The sequence below is a fragment of the Lontra canadensis genome, unplaced genomic scaffold (genome assembly GCF_010015895.1).
Source record: "Lontra canadensis isolate GAN:19392208 unplaced genomic scaffold, GSC_riverotter_1.0 scaffold71, whole genome shotgun sequence".
Lineage (NCBI taxonomy): Eukaryota > Metazoa > Chordata > Mammalia > Carnivora > Mustelidae > Lontra > Lontra canadensis.
In genome coordinates this window covers 1,019,963-1,035,486 of record NW_022631065.1, presented here as the reverse complement: position 1 = coordinate 1,035,486, position 15,524 = coordinate 1,019,963, and the positions used below count along the sequence as shown (strand labels likewise).

Genomic DNA, 15,524 nt, shown 5'->3' with positions numbered 1-15,524 from the left:
TAATCTGAGTACAGACCACATACATTTTGGATGCTGCTGCAAAATTAGAGTTGGTTTTCTTAAGTGTGGTAATGGTTTTCACTTGTACAGAAGAGCCAGCCGTGCTCAAAAGATGATCCACATCGGGCTCTCTGCTAGGCAGGGAGCCTGCTTCCTCCTCCTCTCTCTCTCTCTCTCTCTCTCTCTGCTTGTGATCTCTCTCTCTGTCAAATAAATTTTAAAAATCTTAAAAAAAAAAAAAAAAAGATGATCCACAGACTCCTGCGAGGCCCCAGAACCCACTGTTCAGTCATGAGAGTAGGTGGAGAGAAAACAGTATTTCCCTCCGGTAATCTGTAACCACAGCCTGCCTTCACCCATCTGCAGCCCACATTTATACTAACCAAGTGGTCAAATTAAAAAATCTCAATAATTCACTTTCTAGGGCTCTAATATTGGTAATGCCTCTAGACACCCAGCAGAAGCAAATGCAAACGTCTGGAGAAACCCACCTTTAACCCAGGCCTCAAAGTATTCCTACAGATAAAGTCCCAAAGAATACAAGCTTATGAGGAAAATGATGGAAGGAAGGAAGGAAAGAAGGAAGGAAGGAAGGAAAGGGAAGGGAAAGAAAGGAAGATTGATTTTAAATTGGAAAACATACAATGTACCCAAAAGAAACAATAGATAGTTGAGTTAGACCTAAAAAAAGAATTTAGATGCTGGAATTATCGGACTCAGAACATAAAATATATATGTGTAGGGGAATAAATTTGAATTTAAAAGATGGAAGGAAGGGGCACCTGGGTGGCTCAGTGGGTTAAAGCCTCTGCCTTTGGCTCAGGTCATGATCCTGGCTGCCTGGGATCGAGCCCCACATAGGGCTCTCTGCTCAGCAGGAAGCCTGCTTCCTCCTCTCTCTCTGCCTGCCTCTCGGCCTACTTGTGATCTCTCTCTGTCAAATAAATAAATAAAATCTTAAAAAAAAAAAGATGGAAGGAACACAAACCATAAAACACGTCCACACCATTCTGAAACAACTAAATAAAATTTTGAAAATATAATAGTTGAAATTTAACAATCAATGGATATTCAGCAGCTGAGTAGAAATGGTTGAGGAGACAGACATGAAGGAAGTTATTCATAATGCAATGACACAAGAAGGAATCAGAAATAAATGAAGACATATGGGGATAGAATAAGAACATGTAACTTAAGTCTAATGAGTGTGCTAGAAGAGAGGTCAAAAGTTATGGAATGCAGAAGCAACGTTAACGATAACTTGGAAAAATGTTTTAGATGAATGAAGCCCTCACCTAAAACTGATTCAAGAAAATAGAGAAAATCTATAATCATTAAAGAAATGGAATAACTAGTTTAAAATCTACCCATATATAAAGCACCTAGCTGTTAAGTTATCCCAAAAAGAAATCAGATCTTATATAGACTATCCCAGAGCATAGAAAAAGAGGATGCACCCTCAACTTCATTTATGAGGCTAGCATAATATTAATACTAAAACCAGACAAGGACATGATAGCCAATACCACTCACAAACATAATTTTTTAAAAAATCTAAATATTAACTAAATATTAACTAAACTAAATATTAACAATTTGAACCCAGGATTGTTCTAACAATACAAAAAAAAAAAAAAAAGTGTGACTGAATTCAGTTTATTCCAGAAGGCAAGGTTGGCTTAATGGCAAAAATAATTATTACAACTTGTCACTTAATAGATTAAGAGCCAGAAAAATATATTGTCATCTTAATGGAAGCATTAGAGAAAATACAGTATCATTCATTATAAAAACTTAGAGGAAACTAGGAATAGAAAGAAACTTAGAGTGATAAAGTTTATTTCTGAAACTCCTACAGCAAGCACAATACTTTACAGGGGAAGGTTGATGCATTCCTTTTAAAATCAGGAATAAAAAAGTAAGTATGCCTGCCTTTACCACTTTAAGTCACCTCGCATTAGAGAGTTTTACCATTGCAATAAGCGGAAGGGAAAAAAGGGAATAATTGCTGCAAAGACACAACACTGTGCTATAATCTCAGATGACATGACTATTTATCTGGAAATCCTAAAAGAATCTACAGTTTAGCAAGCTTTCATTTTTCTAACAAACAGCGGCAAGATGAAAATTTCATTAAGATGCTAAATATACTGGCATCAAAAAATATCAAGTATTTGGGAATAAATATAACAAACGACATAGAAGACACAGCAAAACTCACAAAATTTTACTGAATATAATTAAAGCCCTAAATAAAGAGATCGGTACCATGTTTATGGATTAGAACACTCATTATGTTAAGAACATCAAATTTCCATTGGCCCATACATTCAACGCTATTCCAATCAAACTCCCAACAGATTTTAGAGCAAGTGTGTGTGTATGTCTGCGATAACACATAATTCTAAACTGTATAAAAAAGAGGAAAGAACGGGACACCTGGGTGGCTCAGTTGGTTAAGAGGCTGCCTTCAGCTCAGGTCATGATCCCAGGGTCCTGGGATTAAGTCCCACATTGGGCTCCTTGCTCAGCAGGGAGCCTGCTTCTCCCTCTGCCCTCCACTCCCCCTACTTGTGTTCTCTTTCTCTCTCTCCCTTTCTTTTCCCCTTCAGGCAAATAAATAAATATCTTAAAAAAAAAAAAAAAAAAAAAAAGGAAAGTGCTAAGGCACTCTTGAAGGTGGGGGCTTGCCATTCCAGACACCAAGTCTTTTCGCAAAGCTGGGGCTATTAAGACAGTGGTAGTGTCGCAGAGCCAAACTGTTCAACGGAACAGAAGGAGCTCAGAAACAAACTCTCACATCTTTGGAAACTTAATTTTTGACAAGGCTGGGCATTGCAGATGTGAACAGAAAGGATGAACTTTACAATAAATGGTGCTAGGACAACATTTTATTATTAAAAAAAAAAGAAAAAATTCTGGCATCCTTCATCATATCATATACAAAAATCATCTCAAGATGGAGCAAGAAATTAAATGTGAATGGCAAAACAATGAAACTGCTAGGAGCAATATAGGAGAATATCTTCATTATGTCAGGTAGGCAAGGTTTTCCTAGGACATAAGAAGTCTAAACTATCAATGAAAAGAATGGATAAATCCATTACTTAATATTAAGAACTTCTGTTCATCAAAATACATCATAAAGACAATGGAAAAATAAACCACAGACTGGGAGAAGACATTTGTAACATTTAAGTGACAGAGGATTAGGGTCCAGAATATTTAAAGAACTCCTACAAATTAATAAGGTAAGGACAAGAGAAAATTTGGCAAGACTTGAACAGGCCCTTCACAGGAGAGAGAACATGAATGGGCAATAAACATATGAAAAGATGTTCAGTCTCATTAGTATTCAGGGAAATGCAAATTAAAACCATAATGAGATTCCATTTTGTACCCACCAGACTGGCAAAAATTCTAAAGTGTGACAATATCAAGTGACAGCAAAGCCCTGGTGCAACGGAAATTATATATATATATAATTATGCGTAATATATATATATATATGAATGTATATAGAATATGAATATATATTGAAGTATGGAATCAATATATAATGAAAAATATATATGTATATCTATCGCAGAAGGAAAACCATCTTGTAAAACAATTTGTGAAGAACAAGATGTGCAGGGGCCTTGCCAGTTTAGATATCAAGAATTTTCATAAAGTTATATAATTAATACAGAGTGGTCCTTGTGCGGGGTCAGATTGGTTAATGGGACACAACAAAGAGCCCAGAAATAGACTTATACATCTATGAAAATTTAATTTATGTTATTTGGGCAAGTGAAAAAAGCCTATACCCTATGCCTCAATCATTCTGTTCCTAAAGAAATTTGTGCACAGTTGTACCTAGAAACAAGACAGCTCACTGCAGCACTCTTCACAAGAATGAAAGAGAAAAACAAAAATCTAGAAAGAACCCTAACGTCCATCAAAAGTTGGGTATACTGATCCAATGAACGTAATGTTCTATTTCTTCAACAGGCACTGAGTAAAGTAGTGTTTATTGCATTGTTACCCATTATACCCTCACCATTTATTAGCAGTCTTTTCTGTTGCATTTTACAAGTCAAGGTAAGTCTGGAAAAGGAGACAAAATAAGATCTTAGAACCCCAGAGTGTTCACCTTTTTTTAGTCTGTTTTTAGATGAGCTTTTTTCAGCTTAGTGGGAGCGAGTAGAACCAGCAGCCATGGGAGGCTGAATAACAATCCCCCAGCCCAAATATCCAGGGCCTAGTCCCTAGAACCTAGGAATGTTACCTTATATGGCAAAAGAAACATGGCAGGTGTGGGTAAGGATTTTGAGACGGGAGAGGATCCTGGATGATCTAGGTGGGCCGTAAAGGTAATCACAAGGGTCCTTGTAGGAGAGAGGCAGGGGAGGATAGGAAGACAGAGAGAAGGCAAAGCGATGACAGAAGAAGAGACTGGAGGGTTGTGGTCACAAAGAATGCCAACAGCCACCAGAAGCTGGAAGAAGCAAGAAATGGATTTTCCCCTGGAGCTTCCAGAACTCCCGCCAACATCTGGATTTTAGCACCAAAAGACTCATTTCAGAATTCAGGCCTCCAAAACTCTAAGAGACTTATTTCTGTTGTTTTGAGCCACCAAGTTTATAGCTCTTAAAGCAGCAATTACCGACTAATATAATGGGTGAGCATGCTCAACCTCACCCATCTGTGTGTCCCAGCCCATCTTCACTTAGTACACCCTCTCTCTCCTCTGCCTCTTCTCTCCCAACACTGGATGCCACAGAGTTCCCCAGGCAGACAGATGCAGCGGTGGGTCAATGCCTTCATAGGTCAGATGCACCACTTCCCTTGCTGAAAGGGCTCCTTCTTACAATTTCCAACCAAAGCCAGAAAACTCACTCACACATGCCCATAAAAGACCCACTTGATGGAAAGAGTGCTGGTTGGGTGGGGGACATTTGAATCCAAGTCCAAGTTTCCCACTGACTGGCTATGTGACCTCATCAACTTCTCAAAGATGGAACTGGAATCCATTCATCTTTATATTCCTGGTACCCAGGGTAGGGCTTGGCACAAAGCAAATGGTCAATAAATAGTGAATCAATGAATGAATGAATCAGTCAGTCTTATACAATGACAGAAGGCCTATCCACTGAAAAAGAGAATCTTTCCAATAACCCTTATCCCTCTTCCTCTACCACTGTAAGGGAAAATATTTAAATCATAGTCTTAGAGTTGGAAGGTCTTAGGGTTGGAAGCCAAGAACTTGTTGCCTCACAAAACAACAATTACTAGAAATACTATCCTATCAAACCAAATGTTGCTCTTCTAGTCACCACTGGTCTTAATCCAACCCCTGTTAACAACATAAAACTAAGCACTTTCAGAAACTAAGACCTGGCCTCAGGTCTTGGTAAATGACCTAAGCCCTCGGTCCTGTCTTCCTTCTCAATCAAACAAAAGCCTGAGTCACTAAAATGCCTTCCAGCTCTAAGATGTAGTGTAGAAAACATTCCTCCCTCGGTGTTCAATCTCTCATCATTTAAAACTATCCACTGAGTTTTTATTTCAATACTTTATTTTCCTTTTTTTTTAAAAAAGATTTCATTTATTTATTTGAGAGAGAGAGAGAGAGAACAAGCAGGGGCAGAGGGAGTGGGAGAAGCAGGCTCCCCACTGAGCAGGGAGCCTGATATGGGACTAGATTCCAGGACCCTGGGATCATGATCTGAGCCAAAGGCAGATGCTCAACTGACTGAGCCACCCAGGTGCTCTATTTTCTACTTTTGGAATTGCTTCTTTTCCAGTGGGTCCATTCCTCTCCATTCTCAGCCCCAGGATCTGTTGTTTTCTTGTATTTTCAGCTCTTTATTTTTTCACTTAGGAAGGCTTATTCAAAGGATTCTAGGTAATACTTATTGTAAATAAATTATATATATATATTTTTTTAATATATATGTGTGTTATTCATTTATTTATATCTAGAGGGCTAAGCCTGCTGCAGGTAGCATTTAACTCCTGCTTAACAGTGGCTGTTACTTCAGGTGTTTTGTAATTTTGAAGTGCGAATTCATGGTCTTTGAGCTAATCCAATGTATATGGTAGGCCCTTAGAGGGACTGGATTAATTTCTGCAAAATAATCCAGGAGTAACCCTGGCCAGACTAATTTTTATGTTAATCTCTCAGCCATGGATATTCTGACCGTGCAGGATGCAATCATTTAAGACCCCAAACCCATATGAGGACAGGTCCATGGATGGTTTCAAAGTCCCGAGAGAGATTTTTCCCCCACCAAGAACCCAGGGCAAGACAGACAAGCTTCGCTGTCAATTTCCCTGTACTTATGGGTCTATCCTTCTACTCAGAACTTCACTGCAGAATAGTGCTTCAAAATTCAGCTATATGCAAGGGTTCAGCTCTGACTTATTATCTCCACAGACCCCTGGGCCCCTCTTTTCTCTATGTTGATATTAAAGCCAAGCGAAGCCAATCCTCTTGATTGGTATATTAAAGATGGTTGCAAATTATTTGCTAAACCTCCCACTGAAAGGTGGAGTCTAGTCTGCCTCCCTTCAAATCTAGGTTGGCCGTAGTATGTGCTTGGCCAATAGAATGCAAAAGTGTCATCCTGGGACTTCCGATGCCAAGTCAGAAGAAGTCCTAGGGTTTCTACTGTTGCTTCTTGGACATTCACTCTTGGAGCCCTAAGCGACCACATAAGAAGTCTGAGGTCTTCAGGCCTCCGTGCTAGAAAAATCACATAGGAAGACCACATGAAGAGGCCTTGGAACACATGAAAAGGAAGAGATGTCCAGTCTGCCACTGCCATTTGCAGCATCCCAGTGAAGACCGAGACATCTTGGAGTGGAGAGGAGTTATGTGTCCTGCATCTTGTTCCAAATTCCTGCCCCACAGAGCCAGGGAGAGGATAACAAAATGACTGCTGATTCCAGCTACGTTCAGGACAATCCGGTAAAGTCTGGTAAGCCCCTTCTGCAGCACTAGCTTACACCCCTGTGAAATGATTCCCCCTCTGCTCTGTCTTTTGGCAAATTCCCTTATTCACCTAAAACCTCAGCTATGCTATTGAGAGGAACACTTATATTTTATCCAAAACTTTTGTAAATTTTTAAATTCAGTTTTATTATGAGAAGACTTCCAAACCATTTAGTTTTTCATCCTGCCAGAAACAGGAATTCAGTCTTTCATTTTACAAATGAGAAAACGGAGGCTTAGAGGGTCAAGTCACTTGCCATAGTCACAAATCAAGGTTCTACCAATGTGGGTGTAAAAAAGGATCTTCTCACCCCAAAAGGAATACTGAGTCATCATTAACTCAACAAGTATGTTTTAAACACCTAGTATGAGCACGGTAGTACTTTAGGCACTGGAAAAACAGCTGTGAACAAGATGAGAGTCTCAGAAGTCGTAGAGCTCAAATTCTATGCGAAGAGACAGACCACAAGTCAGTTAATAATTGAATTAAAAGCATAATTTCAGGGAGTGCGAAGGGGATTGAGTGGTATGTGAGATGTATTTTGGAGAAGAGGGTCAGAAAAACTCTTGCCTAGAGAGGTGACATTTGAGCAGAGACCTAAATGGAAAGAGGGTGACGACCATGGACCACCTAGGCGAATGTGTCCTGGGCAGGGGGAACAGCAAGGGCAAAGGTCCTTGAGTGAGACAAGCCTGCCGCCTTCCAGGAATCGTGGGGAAGCCACAGCTGAGTGTGGGGAGAGCAGCACAAGGTAAGTTCAGGACAGTGGGCAGGGGCCAGGCCTTGCTGAGTCTCATGACATGGTAAGGAAACTGAATTTTATAATTAACGTCACGGGAGTTCTCTGGACAATTTTTAAATGGCAGGGGAACGCTATAAGCTATCTTATATTTGAAATATATCATTGGAGGGACAGGCATAGAAGCAGGGAAAACAATTAGGAGGGTTTTGAAATGGTCTGGGAGAGCAGAAATGGGGTGGAACATGATGGTGGCAATGGAGGGAGGAGTCAGTTGGACAGAGCTGCAGTCTGAAGACAGAGCCGAGAGCGCTCCCTGATAAAACTGGATTCCACAGGACACAGGCTCGAAGAGGTTACAGATCCCGCTGTATCCTTGCAGCTTCCTCAAGAGGGACACATGGGGACCACTGGTTCTCGGCCTCTTCTGCTCGTGAGAAAAAGTCCCTGCCTGTTCCTGAAGTCCACTCTAAGTCCCCAGCATCAGCTGACTGTGCTTACCATGTCTCTTTCTCAAGGTGGGCTGTATCCCACTCTCCTCTGAGTAGCATGATCTGCTCAGCCTAATATTACATCTGACAGGCATTGTCTTGGCAGCCTGAACCCAAAGTCAGGCAAACTAAATTCTACACAAATCACAACTAGGTAGCCCATCCATGCAAGTTTTGCGGTTGGGCACTTGGTTGGGGGAGTCCAATGATGCCATTCAGAATGCATAAAAAGTCAGGGTTTTGACCACTCAGAACCAGGAAGGATGAATCACAGTCCAGCACAAATGGCTCACTTGGGGTTAAATTCTGGTTCTACAGCCAGTGATGGGAACCTCAGACAAGTCCATTTCTTTAATTTCACAGGAGAGATGATGATATCTGACTCAGTGATTCCCGAGCTTCATGAGAATCTTGATACGAGGCAGATTCACTAGGTCTTGGTGGGACCTGGGATTCTGCATTCCTAACCAGCTCTCAGGGATACCAGTGCTACTGGTACACAGACATTCTTTAAGTAGCCAGGTCCTAACTCACTCACTGGCACCCACTACACATGAAGAAAGGTGTGAGGCAGACATGATCCTTAAGGAGAGGTACATACACAAACCAGTATCTTCTCTCCATTTACCTGTGCGTTGCCAAATTCTCCCCTTTGGCCTACAGGACTTCTCCATGTGCCAGGGGGTTTAGCCACCAACAGCCCCACCTTCACATCTTTCCAGCTCTGGACCCTATAGGCAAGGCTGTTTTCTTTTAGCTCCAAATCAACATGCTCTGGGGAAAGACCTGGTGGCTCAGTTTAGGTCACACACCCACCTCTGGACCAATCTCTGCGCCCAGGGAAATGTGCAGCTAGGCTTGGGTCACATGCCCACTCCTGTGGCTGAGCGGAGGACAGTATGATGGGGTATGTTGCCAAGAAGGGAAGGGGACCCTACAAGGAGGTAGAAAGGATGTGAATGCATGAGCACCCAAGAGAAGGCCAGGGTAGAATTTAATGACTGGAGAAAGGCAAAGAAAAAAAGGGAAAATGTGGTATATAAATGATGGCCCTAAGAGGAAAGAGGCAGCTGAGAGAGCCACCAGGCTGGATAGCCCAGGTACTGGCAAGAAGAAGGCACCTTTGGCCTAGAACTGCCAGTGACTGACAAGGCCTACTGGAGGTGGGATGTTTAGGAGGGGATGCAAACTTAGGTAAAGAATGCAGCTCTAGGGATGCCTGGGTGGCTCAGTGGGTTAAAGCTTCTGCCTTTGGCTCAGGTTGTGGTCCCAGGGTCCTGGGATCGAGCCCTGCATCAGGCTCTCTGCTCAGCAGAGAGCCTGCTTCCCTTTCTCTCTCTCTGCCTGCCTCTCTACTTGTGATCTCTGTCAAATAAATAAATAAAATCTTAAAAAAAAAAAAAAAGAATGCAGCTCTGTTTACTAACTGAGGACAGTGTATAAAATTCTGACAGTGGGGTTCTCAGATCAAAAATGGACTAAGTCTGGGAGAGCCAATACTGAACCAACAGGTGTGCCCCTCATTATCCTCTTCCTTGCACGAAACATTCATGGGACTCCTACCCCATGGAGTCCCATCCAGAGTCCTACTTGCCACGATAGTATCCCAGGCAGCCTCCTATCAATCATGAGATGAAACTCACTTGCAATTCCTGGTCTAGGTATGCGCACCATGCTTGAAGGCCTGCACCAGATTACCTGCCAAGATCCTTCAGACATCCTGACTAGGTGCCAAGTACTTGGTCCTTTATCTATATTTCTTTTTTTTTTTTTTTTTGTAATCCCAGAAAAGCCCCTGGGTGCAACTAAAGAAAACCCAAAGGGAAAACAATGTGATTCTGTGTGAAGACATGAGATTTGAAAGTTCAAAACAAACATATAGAACGATCCATCTTCCAATTCATCGGGGCCAATCCACCCAAGGCCCAGAAGTGAGAGGAAAACATCCTCATAACCCAAATGCAAACCCCCTGGGCTCTTGCTGATTCTTGGAAAAATTCTCACAGACACCAAGAATCCTGGCAACCAGTTGGGCATGTGCGTGGCTCATCCCAGATGATGAAAATCCAAACAAGCCACGCTCTGTGACTATTGTCTTCCCATCCCCACCGGCCTCTGGAACCTCCTTGAAAAATACACGCACGCATGCACACACACACACACACACACACACACACACACACAGATGCAACAAAATGGCAGCCTCACTAGGTGGCCACTGAGGGCCTGACTCCCTCTTCTGTCATTCTCTTCCTCTTGCAAATAATACATGCTCCAAAAACGATAGCTCACTTCAGAAGGAAGGGGAAACTGAGCCAGTCATAACCAGGTAAAACCCTCACTTGTCAGCTATCCTTCAAAGAAGACACAACAGAGGAAAGTGCCCAGAAGCAATTTCCCAGCAGGCAGGCAGGATTAATAAACAAAAGACCAAGGCAGCAGAACAGCAGTGAAATTGAAGTTGGTATTTTTCACTTTCTGAGGATATTCCTCTTGTTTATAAACATGGTGCATGTGGGCCAGCTGGGGGAGAAGGGGACAAGAAAGGGGTCTAGAGGGGCACCAGGACCTCCAACGTGATACTGGTCCACAGCCTTATCTCACAGACCAGGAGCAGGGCCCCAGGGTGGGAGCAGGTACCCTCCAGATCATAACAGTGGGTCAGTCCAGTGCTGGGACTAGACCCCAAATCCTCTGACTTCCAGCTCAACATTTCCCCCTCTCATGATTCATCTGAAAGATTTACCCAGCTCCTACCCTCTACCATGCCAGAGTGCCAGGAAATAAATCCTCAACCAACCTAAACCTCCAATTAATGGGATCATTTTTCTGCATTCCGCTTTTTAAAAGCAAGCTCCAAAGAAAGGCAAGTCCATGTTTAAGGATGTATGGCCTTTTCATTTATTTCCATTTGTTTTGCAACAGTTGGAGAATATCTTGAGGACAACTCACATTCTTTCTAGTCTTCTTTATTTGTACATCCTTGACTGGGACAGATAGACTTTATGCTCCAAATCACAGTCCTGGGACATAGCCAGATCTGTAGCCATTAAACTAAGACTCTCTTAAACATCAGACTGGACCTTCTAAAAACTGACTTTTTTTTTTTTTTTTAAAGAAGTGCACTGTGAAAATAAGGGTTTTCTGTACAGCTTTTAGTTATTTGGAGAATTGTTAAAATTAGAACTCTCTTTGCCCCACACAGCGAACTGGAGTTTTGGTCCAATAACCAAAGGGGAAGCTCTGGATTCATTTAGCCAACATCCTGGGCCTCAGCCAAAATTCTGTCCAAAGACAATGCGACCAACACCTGCTCCTTGGAATAAATGCTTCAAGATAGTGCATTCTCCCAAGAAGGCAGAAAGCAACCTCTGTGTGAATCCTCCAGGGCACATAAACCTACTCTCCCCAGTTTAAAATTCACTGGTGCCTAAGGCTTGAGTTCTTTGTAAAGAAAACTGAGTCTTGTAAATGAGGCAAGCAGGCCAGTCATAAATGAGCCCCGTGTTCCATGCAGATATCAGCTAGAGTCTAACAAAGCCAGCTTTGCCACTACACTGAATATTTCATCTTTAATTCTTCCTAGCCTGAGCCAATGGAGTTAGGAAGAAGACAACTAGCAAAAAAGCAGCATCTCCAATTGGTTCTCACTCCAAGAGCTTTCCCAGTAGGCGCAAGCCTGTCTTGATGCCCACTAACCTTTGTGCTCAGGGGATAACACTGGCTGGCTCCCCCGCTTATCCCAGGACCTCTGAGCTCCTCCCACACAACCAGCCTTCACTGAGTGAACACAATGTGCCAGGAACTTCAGAGAAGGGCCTTGGGAGCAAGCGAGGGGTCAGAAAGGGAAATAAGCCATGGTTACAGTCCTAAAAACACTCGGAGCCAATGGCAAGATAGGTATCTACAAGCACCATGTGGCTCTGCCTGGACGCCATCAGCTTGTCTTGAAGGATCTGGTTGGAAGGAAGACACTCCCTTTCCATCCTCAGAACACAGGGATAGGTTAAATGTTCTTCCTTAAATGTTCTTTCATGTCACAGAGGCTTACAAAGCCTTGAAAAAGTTTCTTATAGGAAACGGGACTGGTGGACAAAAATCACAGGATGCCAGAGCAGAGGTCTTGGGAGCTTGAAAGAGGTCAATTTCAGACAATTGTCAAGGACGGGCACAGGTGGAAAGGGCATTGGACCAAAAATCCAGAGCCTGTTTTCTTCACCAGCTCACCTTGTGTCCTTGGGCAAGGCACACTCCCCCTACAGTTTTACAGATGAGAGGGGAGAAGGGATGGGTGGTTTTCATTAGTGCTAAAATCCATATATTTCTCAAATTATTTTTTATTTAGAACCCGAATATACAAACCACCAAAGGGAGAGTTACTCCCATTGATCAGGGCTGGGAGCCCAGAGCCCACCCACTCAGGCTGGGTGGCCCTCAGGGAAGCCAGTTTGCAAAACACAGGAGTAGATTAAGTCTGAGATCCCCTTCCAGAGCTCTTACCTCGGCCCTCTCTTAATTATCTGTTGTGTGGGAGGAACGGAAATGCTCCGCAATTTATGAATCACGTGTTCTTGAAATCTTTGTAACGGCAACATGAGGTTAACTAGCTCCTGAACTAGGATCTCTTGTGAACTGGCATCTGTTGGCAAGAGACAGAACTGGGATTTGAACCGAGGGTTTTCTGACTCCAAATTCAGTATTCCTATTCCTTGCTAAGAGGGATGCGGAAATTTGGGCTGAATCAATAAATTCCTTGAACTAGAAATATAAATGTATGTGCATATATGCATAGGAAAAACATCTTGAAGACGAGACCTTTCACAATTACCATTAGCTATCTCTGTGTGGTGATAATGTAGATGATCTTCAATCTATTTATCTATACTTTCTGATTTTCCTATAACGAGCAGGTTATTATTTAAGTGAAACCGGTACTGCTAACTAAATTGGCTTTTAATAATTGACACCTGACACTTCCATGTTGGGTTTCTATAAAGACAGTGATCAGGAGATAGGTGGTATCCCTGACCTTTTGGAGTTGACGGAGGAAATAACACCCCCCAAATCCCACAAATTCTCCCTTGGGGCAGAGGGTCCTGGGCTGACCTGAGGGGCAGTTCTCCTGTCATTTAAGTTCTCTGAAGCTTCACTTCTGGGGAGCATGGTTTTAAAAATAACAGCAACACTGAGACCCCTCCCAAGAGATGCCTCTTTTCTCTACTCCACTCAGCTGCCTTGTGTAGTAGGAGAGGAGGAATGCTCATAAAATTAAAGATGGTCACATGGACCCCAGACTAGAAGCCCTCACTCTCCAGGGGGCCAGGCCTAGTGCAGTAGAACCTATAGAAAATGAGCTCTCCAGCCAGGCCAATGGGAGTCTCCGGCCACACCCTGAGGGCTCCCCAGAAGTCACTGCCAAATATGAAGATCACACACTAGTTCAGGAGAAAAAAATACCACCCTGAAGGCAAGACAGGCCTTGGTCAGGCATGAGGTGGGGCAAGGCGTTCCAGTCACTTCCCTGTATTATTCATGCCAGCTCTGCCCTCAGAAATCTTCTAAATATTTAACATGCCACCTCGAGATACAGCACAAACCCCAGCAGTCCGCAACAGCTGTGGAGAGCGCTGCATAGAATGGATGACTTGGGGGCCAAGAGGCACAAACACTGGCTTTGGGATGAAAGCCCAGAATGATGGCAGGGCTACAATGCTGAGAATGACTTCAGAAGGCTGCCTCTGGCGGCTTCTTAGAAAATCAGTAAAGAAGGACAGGAGATGGGAGATATTTCACAACATTGGGAGTGATGGTGCACAATGAACCAGAGTCTGGAGCCCCTCTTTCCCAGACAAAGAAAGAGCCTGAGGTGCACCTCCCACCCACACTCTCCAGGCCAATTTCAGCCCTGGCTCCCCTGAGCAGGTGGCAAATCTGTCCTGACTCAGGCAAAAATGGTTAGGGAAGGAGAGGAACTGCTACAGCCATGTGTAGCTCCAAAGGAAAATAAATCCACGAGGGAAGGAGCTCTTCAAATGTCTACTCAGCTCTGGGGCTTGACAGAGAAAAACGCCCCCCACACCCACCCCCAATGACTTCACAGAGGCCTCACCCCAGATGACTCTGCGCTCTCCTACAAGGCCTGGGAGGTGTCATTGCCACCACCTGAGCGGCTGTCACTTAGAAATTTCCCGTGAATTTCTGGAGATTGCCTGCCCCTATCTTTCCCTCAGACCCCCGCCAAAGGAATCAGACATGGGGTCCGCCAGGCGTCTGCCCCAAGATTCCTACACGTCCCCGCTGTGTCCTACTTGTCTTTACCGCTGTCAATCTGAGAAACCGAAAAAGGAGTTTTCTTTCAATCCCAGTAGGAGCCCCGCCTTCATCTCTCCACCCTTCTCCGCGCCGACCCCTCCAGGCAGCGCCCCAGGCTCGGCTGGGCTCTGTCATTTTCACCTGACAAAAGCGCGGCGGCGCGGCGCGGCGACGGCAGACCCCGCCGGCGTTTCTCCCAAAGGAGACAGACGCGTGTCCCCGCGGCGCGCCCATTCGGGGCCTCTGCAAATCCCACCCACCCGGGGAACAAAAGCGGCCGGGGCGCTGCGGGGCGCAGCCAGCGCAGTCCCCGTGCGCCCCCGCCCTCGCCGCCCCGCCCGCCTGTCCCCCGCTCCCGGGCCCGGGCCCGCAGGGCAGCAGCCGCGTCCTGTGTCGCCCGCTTGCAGGCGTCCTCGGCAGCTACTGTACCTGCTAAATTTAGCGGCCGCCGGGTATTAATAGCCGGAGCGAACGGGGCCGGGCGCTGCAGGGGCCCGCGCAGCCCGGGAACCAGGGGCGGATAAGGAGGGGAAGGAAAGGGCGCGGGGAAGGCCACTTACACCACCAGCCTGGAGATGATCCATGACACCATGGCGGGCGGGCGAGCGGGCGCCGCCGGGACAGCGCGGCGCGTCTCGGCTCGTCTGCGGGCGGAGCGGGCGGCTGCGGCGCTCCGACAACGTCCGTCCGCGCACGGCCGCCGCCGCCACCAGACTGAGCGCGCCCGCCGCCCTGCCCGGCGCTCGCGCGTCAGCGCAGCCGCGGCACGTTCCGGCGGCGGCGGCGGCGGTGGCCCCAGCCCCCCGGGGCTCGGCGGGCCCGCGGCGATTGGGCGGTGAGCAGGTCGGGCACCCGCGGGACCCGCCCCGACCCGATCGCCCCAGCCCGAGGCTGAATTTGGGCGGTTCCTCCGCGCCCTGGTGCACCGGGCGCTCCAATGGAACCCCGAGGTGGCCCCTTTGGCAGGACACCCGGGTGCCGCCCCACCCTCAGGGTTATGGG

General features: G+C 45.2%; 1 protein-coding gene across 3 annotated transcripts in view; it reads right to left on the bottom strand.

Annotated features, from left to right (window-relative positions):
- Positions 1-15,202, bottom strand: part of REEP1 (receptor accessory protein 1) — a 103,647-nt gene extending 88,445 nt beyond the window's left edge. For 2 of the 3 annotated variants that reach the window (XR_004385348.1, XM_032880631.1), the window contains exon 1: positions 15,083-15,201. Coding sequence is in view for 2 of the 3 variants with exons in the window: in XM_032880631.1 (XP_032736522.1) it covers positions 15,083-15,114 (32 nt within the window). In the remaining variant the exon portion in view is untranslated. Of the gene's footprint in view, positions 1-15,082 lie in introns of all 3 variants that reach the window. The other variant, XM_032880630.1, reaches the window with a different exon arrangement.
- Positions 15,203-15,524: the final 322 nt, after the last annotated feature.